Source organism: Nelumbo nucifera, chromosome 5 (genome assembly GCF_055504915.1).
Source record: "Nelumbo nucifera cultivar China Antique chromosome 5, China Antique-T2T, whole genome shotgun sequence".
Classification (NCBI taxonomy): domain Eukaryota; kingdom Viridiplantae; phylum Streptophyta; class Magnoliopsida; order Proteales; family Nelumbonaceae; genus Nelumbo; species Nelumbo nucifera.
In genome coordinates this window covers 23510609-23523747 of record NC_142653.1, presented here as the reverse complement: position 1 = coordinate 23523747, position 13139 = coordinate 23510609, and the positions used below count along the sequence as shown (strand labels likewise).

At 36.8% G+C, this 13139-nt stretch overlaps 1 protein-coding gene across 1 annotated transcript; it reads left to right on the top strand.

The window, feature by feature from the left end:
• Positions 1 to 1188: 1188 nt before the first annotated feature.
• LOC104595822 (tRNA-processing ribonuclease BN) lies at positions 1189 to 11413 on the top strand. The gene is made up of 5 exons (XM_010256729.3): positions 1189 to 1357; positions 1478 to 1568; positions 1658 to 2014; positions 10574 to 10914; positions 10989 to 11413. The coding sequence occupies exons 1-5, from the start codon at positions 1283 to 1285 to the stop codon at positions 11205 to 11207; spliced, it is 1083 nt and encodes a 360-aa protein (XP_010255031.1). The 5' UTR covers positions 1189 to 1282; the 3' UTR covers positions 11208 to 11413.
• Positions 11414 to 13139: the final 1726 nt, after the last annotated feature.

The following is a 13139-nucleotide window of genomic DNA, read 5'->3' as shown; positions in this document are numbered from 1 at the left end:
GTATTTATTTTATTAATATATTATATATTATTATATAATTATAATTTATATAAATATTATATAAATATATGGGCCGTGCCAGCCGCGGGCTGCACAACCCGCTCGGTCGTGCCATGCCAACCCAACCTATGGACTTAAAATCCTAGGCCCAGCATGGTCCTACCGATCGTACCAAGCGGGTCCATGTGAGCACCCAAGATTGCCACGTATTAATAAGTTTTATGAGCACGAAGACTACTATCATTCATCGTTATAATGGTTGGAGTTTATAGCATTTAGAAAAAAAGGAAATCAAAAGAGAAAAAAACCTATGCCTAGGCAACTTACTTTAATGTACAGACATGGATTTGGTATTTAATGGGTCAAAGTAAAAATGTTAAACATTGACTAAGAGAGAGATCTTATTGGCCAGAGTGATAATGATCTCAAAAGGTTTTGTTTTATTAATAGATTTTATTTGAGAGGGTAGTTAAGCCGAATTTGAGCTTTATAATATGTAGTTTGAGTAGTTCGTGAATAGGCTGAGTTTGGAAGGAGTATAAATGTAAATATGTAGAATGTAAAACCTTGTATTTTGTATTTATTTATGTTATATATTTGTATTTGTATTCTTTTTAAATTTAGCTTATGAAGTTTTTAATAAAATATTATATTTTATATATTTATATTTATAATATAAATAAATATTAGTGTTTTAAATGTATTTATTTATAATATAAATAAATAAATTTATAGTCAAATTTCATAATATATTTTTATTTATAACATTTCATAGTATTGATTTATTTATAATTTTTAATATATAATAAACAATTTTAATATATATTTATTTATAAAATTTTAAATATTAATTTATTTATAGTTTTTAATAAAAATTTATTTATAATTGACATCAACCGAGTCGAGTTCGAGTAACTCGCAAGTATTTAGTCAATTCGAGTTGAAGTATAAAACTAAAAACTCGACAGAACTTGAGTCAAGTTTCCAGCTCCGAATTTTTGAATCAAGCAGTCGAGCTCGAGCTTAAGCCACCCAAAACTCGACTTACTCGGCTCGATTACACCCGTCAGCTATAACTGGAACTCAAAATGCAGACCCAGATTCTGGTTCGGTTCGGGTATATCGGGTTGACCCACGAACAGGTGAAGCTCTGGGTTGTTACGCATGTCTGCCTGCGAGGGTTTAGGGTTTAATGTTCGAAACTTAAACAGTTGGAAGGATAGTTTGGATAAATGTAAGAGAACATCCCGGTTCCCGCCACCGACGAGAAAACGAAACCCAAATGGATTTGCAGTCTATCTGGTGCAGTTGTTGGTATCCAGTTCCCAGTACCAAATTATCCTACCCTCGTAAACTCGTAAGTAATTTTTCTATCAGAGAGCCTAACATCTTCCGCAGTGATACTCTTCCTTCCTATTTCACCAAATTCTTTTATCTATTCGTTCATTTTTTGTTTTAAAATTTGGTTGTTACATAGGTTACTGCACCCAGTCTTGTTTGTCCCAAGATATCTGGAACCTATATCAAATGGGAGTTTCAGAACGACCGATTTATGAAACCCTCAAAATGTATGTCTTCTCCTATTCTCAAATTTATTAGCAGCAAATGCATGTTCTTTTTTCTGTTTTGTAGTGTTGTAATTAAAGGTTTTCTTCAGCATATACTACGTTTGGCTTCAAGAAAAGAACTGTGGAGTTTCAATTGCCAAATTTGAGTCGAGAAGTTGCAGCCAATGCTTCAAGTTATGTTCCAAATTCGAGGAGGAATAGTCCTGTGGTCGCCAATAAATTTGATCGAGCAGAACCCTTTCGTGGGAAATCGGGTTCAGTTTCCTTTTACGGGATAACCCACCAGGTGATAGAGGAAGGAAAATTGGTATCGTCCCCTTTCAAGGATGGCACAGGTTCTTTCATTTGGGTTTTGGCTCCTGTTGCATTGATATCTTCCTTGGTGCTTCCACAATTTTTCTTAAGCAATGCTATTGATGCAATTGTAAAGGATGAGACCCTTGCAGGTATTTCGTTAATGATTTTTGCCTTTGTCTGATTCTTTCTAGTTGTGACTACAGTCTCCTGTGCCAAACATTGTTATGATTTATTGAGCAATATGGAAACTGCTTGGCCTTCCTTGAGTATTCTTTGCTTCGTTTATTTACCATCTAATCATCATCCAAATCAGTTGTGGAACAGGTAAATCAATTATTTGTGTATGGCTTGAACATTTAAAATCACAAGGGTTGAGTACAAACAAAAATTATATCAGATTTTACTTGTGTTTCTCTTTTTTTGAATAATATATAATCAGCAATTCAGCATTAGTTTACTTGCAGAATAAATAGTTAAGTTGTTCAATATGTGATGATGCAACATCTTACACCTAATACTGAAGAACAACTATAAGGAATTGTTACCTCAGATTCCACTTGTTGATTTTGTAGGATATTCCTACTGATTTTAGTATGTCAAGCGTTTTTATGTGCTATTGCGAGTACTCTCCTGCAATCTTGAATACCACAATCACTTTGTATTGATGGATCTTTGACCAAAATGCCATTTACTCAATCACTTCTGTGAGATTCTTTGAACCATAGTATTGGTTCTGGTTATCATGCCTACCATTCTTAAAATTAGGTTTATGATTCAAATACTACATCTATGACCTTATTGTTGTTATCATCATCAATCATAGTTGTGTAACACCTTTTTCTTCTTTTGCTAGTCAATAGAAATTGAATTCCATTAGATGGAAATATGGATCCCCTTCCACAGAAGTGGATGACAAGTACAATACAAAGATAGTGTATAGATGACTGCTACTCCGGATTACATATAAAAGAGCAGAGTAATTCTTTACTTTGTTCCATCTGGCTTTGGATTACCCCCTTCCAGATTACTCCTATTTACTCCTGCGTTGGAAAACTATAAGCAAGGGCATTTTCTGGTCTTGGAATCCACCTGAACAAGGCAATTTATATTAGAAACCATTGCCTTTGTTTCCCTTACTGGAAACCATAGCACCCAAGGTACACTAGCAGGGGTGGAGCCAGGATGTTGGGGGGGGGGGAGGGCATGGCTCCCCTTTGCCATCCCTGGTTCCGCCCCTGTTGGTTAGATGTCATCTGATTTATCACAACTTGACAAACCCCTTCTATTTGTAAAGCTATCCATCCAACTGAAGAAACAGAATTTAATCCTTGTGACAAAGCCATTAATTCTATTCTCAAGGTTGTTTCAACTCCAATTGTTTCAAGCAACAAAAGATGATTTTTCCTCTTTCATCTTTGCCCACTACTTTATCCAATTCCCGTGGATTTCCCAAACCACAATCATCAAAATTTAATTTTTTCTTGTCCACCTCCTTAGTTGTAACATTTATTGATGTTATCAGGTATCACCTTGGCATCTTATATGTCACAGAATGTGGAATTTTGATTATTGTGATGTTGATTTTTTCTTCTTATCAACATCAAATTTTAGTATCTAAAATTGGAACATCCACCAATCCTGTTGTTTTCTTTGGATCCTATTTCCATGGGTTTTGAAGCAAATTTGGAAGCATGCTTTGTAATGTCCACGTGTCTTTTTTTTTTTTTTCTGTAAAAAGGTAAGGCGATTTTATTCAGAGGAGGTACAACATACAATCAGAGGGGAGACAAACAGTCATCCTCCTGAGATAGAGATCAAATATCCCATGCACTTACTGAATTTAGAACCAGAAACATGTTACGATTACTAAAATCAGGCACAACCGATAACCAAGAAGTTATCCTAGCAACAATTCAATGGATCAGCACATCAGAACTCTTTTTTTGATTTCTAAATAATCTATCACTCTTCTCTGACCAAATAGTACTAATCACAGCTGCTGCATTTGCCTTGTTTTAGATAAACCTGGGAGGTATCAACTTGCAGAAGAACCTTTGCCGATCCTGGCATAACCCAACAGATGCCAGTGGCTTGCAAGAAGTGAGACCATGCCCTCCAGGCAACCGAACAGTGGATGCATAAATGGTCAATGGACTCTTCTTGACCACATATCCCACAACTAAGATGATTCCTCTTCTAGCCAAGTTACTTCTTGTTAGACATTTCCCAAGAGCTGAAGCCCAAACTAAGAAATTGATTTTGGAAGGAGATAAAGGAATCCAAACTTGTTGAAAGGGAAACTCTGATCTCCTCAGATCATTTAAGCCATCAACAAAGGATTTAACCGAAAACTTCCCACCAGCCTTCCATTTCCAAGTCCAATGATCATTCGACTAAGGGTCAAAAGAGAAAGTGCTTAGGCAGTTAAGAAGATTCACCACCTCCACTTCCCAAATTTGAAATGCTCTACGGAATCTGGGATTCCAAACCACTTCTCCTCTAACCAACTCGAAAGACTCGGCAACTGTGGCATCTTTGTTCTCAGCCAAGGGGAATAAAAGAGGAAATTTATCCTTTAAAGTTGCATCATCTAACCATCCATCCTTTCAGAAGCGAATTCTGCCACCATCTCCCACTTTAAAACCCATCCCTTTAAGGAATCTAGGAAGAACTTGCATAATGGCTTTCCATAAAGAGCACCCATAAGAGGGAGCTCAATAGCAGTCATCCACCCTCTAGATTGAAGGCCATACTTGGCTGCAATGAGCTTCCTCCACCAGCTATTTTCTTCAACTCCCAATGTCCAAATCCACTTTCCCATTAGTGCTGTGTTGAAAGATTTTATTCTTCTTAGTCCTAAACTGCCTGAACTTCGAGGAGCACAAATCTGATTCCAAGCCACCACATGAATTTTCTTCTCATCCTCCCACCCTTTCCACAAAAACCCCCTTTGCAATTTCTTAATTCTCTTAGCCACTTCACTCGGAATAGGGAAAAGGGAAAGATAATAAGTAGGGATTTGCAAAAGTACTTTTAATCAATATTTACTCTTCCCCCTTTTGACAGATACTTAGCTTTCCACAAAGCAAGTTTTCTTTCTATTCTTTCCAAGACAGGCTCCCAAATTGTTGAGGATAGGCACTTAGAACACAGCGGTAATCCAGGGTAACTAGTAGGAAGACTATCCACCCTGCATCCCAGATCCTTTGCCCAAACATCTTGCTCCTTGATTCTGCCCACCGGAATGAGAGAGGACTTTCCCAGATTCATCTTCAGCCCTGGTACCACCTCAAACCAACAGAAAATCCCCATTAACATTTCCAGCTGAAAAAGTAGGGGTGCAAGTCGGGCGGGTTGGGCTGGGTTTATGGTCAACCTGGGCCTGACCCTTAAATTTGGGCTTAAGGCCTGAGACAAGACCGAGCCCAAGGTACATATGTAACCAGGTCCGATCCGAAAAATAAAAAAGCCCGGCTTCTTGGGCACGAGCCCAGCCCGAGAACCAAAAATCCAAGCCCAGCCCATGTAAAATTTCGGGCTGGGCCTGCCCAAGTTGCACCCCTAAGAAAAAGAAGCACCAATGAAACATAGTGTCATCAGCAAAATGAAGAACATTGACTTCCTCACCTCCAGGAATTATTTCGAAACCCTCCCAGAGACCAGCCTGGCCTACATTATTAATTAGGGTAAAATATAAAAACCTCCCTTGAAGTTTCTGACAATTCATAAAAACCTCCCCTGAGGTTTTACTTTCATAAAATCCTTCCCTGTAGTTTACCAAAAACTTGTAGTTACCTCCCTTTTATCCTTGTTCCAGCAATGAAGACTTCAAAGTTACCAAACTACCCTTACAACTTATTAAGGCATCTTTCAATATAATTCAAAATGCCAAATTTGCCCTTCTAAACTTCACTAGACTGTCCTCCTAATGCCTTCATGCCCTAATCTGTAGTGGCCTCCCAATCCTCCTGAGGTCGTATCCTCTATAAACCCATGAACACTTTTATTCTCTTTTCTCTATCCATTTAATCCTCTCTCTCTTCCTAATCAACTCAAAATGCCTAGTGGTGATTGGTGAAATGCCTCTTTGAGTAGCCAGATGTGGATTTTGAGGCTTGTCCTCGACTATGTAACATGTTGGCTTAGTTAGGAGGTGGAGAGCAAGTGATCATTTCTGTCTTCTGGATCGATCTTCTCAGGCCTTTTGAGTTTTGAGGGGACCTTTCGGTGATTCTTCAAATCGACTGTCCTCCAAGCAGCCTTGATATCTCCATCATTCCTTTCAAAGTTTTCAAAGTTAGGGTTCCTTCTTTTTCCTTTTCCTTTTCTTTTTTGATTTATTTGATTAAGCAAAAAGTGAAGGATCAATTGCCTCTTGAATAGCTGGAAGTGGAAATTAACACGCCGCATTTGGTTCAGACAGAGGCACACAGTAAGAGATGAGTGTGTGTGGTTTGACTTCAGGCGGCACACCTCCCTCCCAAACTATTTGAGGGAAAGGAGTAATCTCTTTCCAAGTTCCTTTCTTAGATTGGCTTTGGATATCTGCTTTTGATTTTATTAGTTTTTCCTTTGTTTTCAGATTACTGCCAGAGATATATGATATATCTGAGCTCGGAGTCCTAGAAAAGTTTGTTCCATTAAGATAAATAGCCTCTTTGTCATAGTTGTCAAGGCGACAAGGCACCCTTGGAGTCTTGCCTAACAAACTTTTTATATTCTTAATTTTTTGAGGTTATAATTATAAAATAGACATTTTTAAACTAAAATATTCATTGTGTGTCTATATACTAATTTCTTTTTGTTATTTTCTTATTTTTTAGGGTTTAGTCAACACAAACATTGCTAAATGCTGTATTGAACCCTCAAAGACTTCAAAACCTGAACCAATAAGTAAGAAAGAACATAAAATCTTGTCCAATCAACACATTATCTTCTTTTTCTTTATTAATTTTGTGTTTTTAGATACTAATTTCTTCTTCTTCCACCTTTTCTTTTTTTCTTTTCCTATAACAGAAATAGGGGTTAGGCCCCTATAATTTTTGAATTTTCTTTTCTTTCTTCTTTTCTTCTCATGAATATGTTGGAATATGTTGATTTTCTATACTTTAACATGAAGGTTATACTTTTCTTATGAAAATTATGGATATTTATTAAGAAAATATGATTATGGAACCTAAGGAGCTACCCTAGGATACATGTTTTTACTTAAAAAAAATCCATCGCCTAGGTGGGTGCCTAGGCGACTAGGCACCCCCTGTTGCCTAGCCTCGCCTTGGCACCATGAAACTATGCTTTTTGTTCTTGCTTTGTAGAATGAAGGTGGTGATTTCACTTAATTGAGTCCTTCCATGGATTATCAGTTGCAGAAATTATTCATAAAAAAAAATCAGTTGCAGAAATTGCATCAATGAAGCCCAATAACTCACTGATAGCTTTGGACGGGTAGAGAATTGAGAATGGCCACCTGCTCAGACTCCGAAGTTGCTACTCCAATAGGAGATTATCCCCTTTTGCCATCAAGAACAAATCATTATCAAAAGGATCCCAAAAGTTTAGTTCCTTTATTAGGGATCACTACCTCTAAAATTTAAATTTCAACCAAAGGAATTATGAAAATTATGGATATTTATTGAGGAAATATGATTATGGAACCTAGGGAACTACCCTAGGATACATGTTTTTACTTAAAAATAGTCCATCGCCTAGGCACCCACCTAGGCGACTAGGCACCCCCCTGTCGCCTAGCTTCGCCTTGGCACCTTGAAAACTATGCTCTTTGTTCTTGCTTTGTAGAATGAAGGTGGTGATTTCACTTAATTGAGTCCTTCCATGGATTATAAGTTGCAGAAATTGCATCAATGAAGCCCAATAACTCACTGATAGCTTTGGACTAGGGTAGAGACAATGGAGAATGACCACCTGCTCAGACTCCAAGTTGCTACTCCAATAGGAGGTTATCCCCTTTTTTCATCAAGAACAAATCATTATCAAAAGGATCCCAAAAGTTTAGTTCCTTTATCAGGGATCACTACCTCGATCTGTTAATAAAATTCAATTTTCAACCAAACAAATTAAAACCCAATATTAATCCAATTGGTCTTAGAAAGAAAAAAAAAACTTCACTATTTAACGTTTTATAGAGTAAAATTACTGTCTAACTTAGAGATTTTTCTAATTAAAAGTGAAATTGGGGGGGGGGGGTATTTTAGTACATTTTCATCTAAACTGGTATATAAGAGGGCAAAATCAGCACTTTTGGAAAACTAATGCATTAGGCCAACGTTTTCCGCCCATGACAATAAGAAAACGGAGGTAACTGTAGATTTTTCCAATACTATAGGGGAGGTTTTTATGAAAAAAATACAGGGGAGGTTTTTATGATTGTCAGAAACCTCAGGGGAAGTTTTTATACCCTATTAATAAATTGGATCAGGACCTCCATTACACAAAGGAACAAGAGAGGAGATAAAGGATCACCTTGGCAAATGCCTCTTGAAGTTTTGAAGAAGCCAGAAGCCTTTCCATTTACCAATACAGAAAATTTAGGGGAGGAAATACAAACCTTCATCCAATCCAGTTTCTCCACTCTTGTCTAAAGTTCATTTTTTCGAGGATGAAATTCAAGCACCGCCTATTTTCATAGGCTTTTTCTAGATCAATCTTGCAAAGCAACCCTGGTTTCTCACCCCTCCTAGAATCAATGTCTTCACTAGCCACCAAAATAGTCTCCAGAATTTGTCTACCTCTGACAAAGAACATTGATTTTCTGAGATTACACTTTCCAACACCTTTTTCAATATTTCTGCCAGCACCTTGGCTAAGAAAAAACCTATAGGAATACCACAGTTATATTGTTATTACCATATGGTCTACTCAAGGAATACCACAGGCTTAATGGCTTTTGACAATGCAAATATCGTTTCTATTATTTACAACTTAACTGAGAAAAAACCTATAGGAAATTGGGGATACATTGATGCCATCATGCCACCAACAAGAAGCTAGAGAATTCACATATCAAAGATTTTCATCAATGAAAAATCAACAATGTGAAATCTGTACAACTGGTTTTTGAATATTTTGAATGCATGTTAAAGTCTGAACTGGCAAGTAAATTCCAAATTGTATATGATATGTTTATTTTTAATCAAGGGAAATATAATTTTCTAGAGTACTATGCTGTTTTTTATGACATTTTGGATGGAATTTGAATTTGCAAAAAGTATACAAAAGCTTATTGCATCAAGAGCTTGAAGAGGAATGTATAATGATATGTCTGCCACTCTGGTCATTTAATGAAAAAGGCTTGTTGGTTTGGGCCCAGAAAATGTTCTGCATGTTCCTTTCTACTATTTGACCTCATGGCATAAATTTCAGTCCCAAACTCTTAACTATGCTGTAGAATAACGTGAAACAATGAGAAGCTTTTAAATTAAAAAAAAAATGAAACTTGGATGGCAAATAAAATTACTGGTAAATGGCAGCACAAGGTCTTAGCTTAGGAATGTGAGCTGGGATATCAAACATGTGACAGTTTTGTTCCTTATCCACTGAATGTCTTGGATCAGTCCTACCATTCCTGTGTGGTTAAGTGGTGTTGGTTGTGTATGTGTAGGCTCCATTCATGACACAATTGGTAAACATCTTTTCATGTACATACATATGTGTGGACATACAATGATAAATATTACGTCTTGATTATATTAAAACATTTAGTCTCTCTCCCTCTCTCTCTGAGAAGTGGAAACTTTCATTCAAACAATAAGTTTTTTTTTTTTTGTATTTAAGCCCTCTTTTTATTTGGTCTTAGTGATATAAATAAAATAATTCTGGCAATGCTAATGCTGCAACCAAGTATTGATTGAAGATGTTGCTGCTGTTGCAACATAAGATATGTGGCTTAAGGCATGTCAGTTCTGGTTGATTTACTTTTCTTCTCCATACAGGTAATCATTTTAATTAGCTCTGTAATGGAAAAACACTTCTGCAATTCTTTAGGATTAAGACTGTCTTGAGGGTTACTTGAAATGAATGATTAAAATATATCTCTCATGTTTACTTTCAAGCTTAAATATCTAAGATGAACTTGTACATTTTCTTGGTCATGGTTATGTCACCCCTCTAATATTTAGCCTAGTAATATCATAGAATTGCACTGAGATGGATTAGCGAATCCTAATTGATAACCATAAATCTTCACCTTGTCTGTTTCTAAGGTTGATAATTTGCAGTTCTAGGTAGTTGCTGAAGGACTTCAACATAAAAGTATAAAACAAACCTGGGTTGCTACTCTGTCATTATTATAAAATAAAGGGTGCGTCTACATGTCCTTGGATCATGACACAACCTTCTATTATCAATTCACTTGCTTTGTCTAAGGTGATACCTGTGAGCTTTTTTCTGTGCATTTTACCGGAAACCTGTAAAGCTGGACACGATGCAACATACTTTTTAAATCTTATCTAGCAATAAGACTTCTTAGATCTGTACCTGGTTGTGAATTGTGATGTGTCTTGACTTGATACTCAAACTAGGTTTCATGTAGTTCCGGGTATCTAGTTGAGTTTTTAGCTGGATTATTTGAAGAGTATGCTCCAATTATGTATATTCTTAAATGTATTTCCATCAGTTTGGTCATGATTTATTCCTTTCGTGGATTTCACATTTTAAAATATAATTTGTATTTCATTTCTGGCCTTATGCAGAAATTGTGGCATCTTTTTCTTCAGAGGTTATGTTTTATCTAGGTCTAGCTGCATTCTTCCTTGTCACCAATCATGTTCAAAAGCCATATCTGCAGTTTAGTGCAAAGAGATGGGGGCTCATTACGGGCCTCAGAGGATACTTAACTTCTGCCTTCTTCACCATGGGCTTTAAAGTCTTTGCCCCTCTCTTAGCTGTCTATGTAACATGGCCAGCTCTTGGTCTGCCTGCATTGGTTGCAGTAACTCCATTTTTACTTGGCTGTGCTGCTCAATTTGTATTTGAGGTGCATCTGGACAGAATTGGTTCATCTTGTTGGCCTGTAGTGCCCATTATATTTGAGGTATGCAATTGTTTCTCTTGTCTTGTTTTTACCTATAAACGAGTATTTTGATTATTTGAAAAATTTTTTGGCAGATTTATAGGCTCTATCAGTTGAGCAAAGCTGCTCATTTTATTGAGAAAATGATGTTCTCAATGAAGGGGTATCCTGTCTCCCCTCAGCTGCTGGAGAGAAGCAATGCTTCGGTATCCATGTTGGTGTCTTTCCAAGTCCTTGGTGTGGTTTGCTTATGGTCCTTGACTACATTTCTTTTAAGGCTCTTTCCTTCTAGACCTGTTGCTGAAAATTATTAGCCTTTATAATTGTCATTGTACAGTCAATTCTTACACTTCTTATTAGTCTTAGAGGCCTAAGTCAATGGTCTGGATTTAGGGATTGTATGCACCGTCAAATGGTCCCTGTTAAAATTTGATCTGGGGGATGATTAGTCATCGGACTTGCATATTTGCTTATTGTTCATGATCATTTGAGCAATCAAAGGAGTGATGGATTAGATAAATGTGATTGTCATGGATGGCCTTTGGTAATGCACCACTGAAGCATCTGTTGTTCCTTGGAGCAGTAAATCAGATATCCTATTACTTTGCCACCAAGTTATGTACTTTTTAATGGCTGAGTGGCATGTTGGATTGATTCCTACACCCCCGAATATTTTTATTATATGATTATTTTATACACTGCAAGTTAAGGGGCTAGAAAGGTAGTGGCAGACTAAAAAAATGGATAGGCGCTAATAATTCAGTTTACCTACTTCCAATTGTTACCAAAGGGTCCTCAAATGATTGAGTGATTTTTTTTAAAGCATGTTTGGTAAAATTGACTATGCTTAAGATTATAAAGCCTGTGAAAACAAACGGAAGAAAAGTGAAATAATACAGCACCAAAGTAAAACTTGCTGAGCAAAAGGTAACCATAAGCATTGGGAGTTGGGGGTGTTAATGGACCGGTTTTGGATTGGACCTCATCTAAACCAAAATCAATTTGGATGGATTGGACCAGTCCAGACTTAATGGTCCAAAGTATTCTTGGATTGGATTGGACCTGATCCATAATTAATGAATTTATATTAGATAGGGTTGGATTGAGCCAATATCTGGTCCACTGATAGAAGGTAAGAGTATTGGTGTCAATGGACCAGGTTTGGGTTAGAACTAATCTAAATTAAAAACAAGTTTTGAACAGATTAGATGGTCCAGACATTGAATTGGACCAATCTAAAATGGTCCAGAATATTCATTGGATTGGATTGGGCCTAATCCATTTGTAATGGACTGGATTGGATTGGATTGGACCAAATCCAGTCCAATTGACACCCCAATTGAGAGTGAAATAGCTCAGATATCTCTTTAAACAGCATGAAACTCTAGAGATGTCAAAAAAGAAAGACCATCTGCCTCTAACTGAGAATAAATCATGAAGCATAATCCTTCAAAAGAAATCATATTTTGGGTGTAAAGCTGCTTCTGTTTTTATGTTGTATTTAATGATTGTAGGGCAAGGAAGTGTTTGACCACACAAAAGAGTGCTTTGTGCAAGCTCATCTCTATTATGTTCCACTGGTCACAGTTCGTCTCACTTCCCACTCCCGTTAGTGTTTCTCAAGTTTGAGCGAATTACAAGACAGTAACTTCTAAAGTGGATAATGGTAATGCTATTGCCATAATGACAAAGGTTAGGCCGAGACCAACATTGGATAATGGTTTCTTGTTTGAGACCCATTACCCATTAACAGTAACAGGCCAATGCCATGATTTCTAGACAAATTCCTTTTGATATTTTATGAACAAAAATACCCATTATTTATAATTGTGTTACATGTCAGGGTTTTACAATAAAATTAAATTATTTGATTGGTCTCCTTTTTATTTTTTACAGGCCCCAGAATAAAGGATGCTAGGAGAAGTGGTCTTATCTACTTTTCTGATACACTCCCCTCGAAAAACAAAAACAGAAAGAAAAGGCTTATAAATTTCATTAAGCACAACTAAAGAAAAATACAGAAACAAAACAACTAACAGAAAAAACCAAACTTAAAAATCCTCCTCCCGAGGATTTAGATGGTCAAGAGGCACTCAAAAGAGAGTTTTTGTTTTCTTCTCTGATATGGTCTCTATTAGCCAGAGAGTGAGCCATTTTGTTATTAGTTCTTTTATCTGATGCTATGATTAAGCCTTGTATGCTTCAATTTGCTGCCAGGTGGTTGTGCTTCAAAAGGTTCACCATCT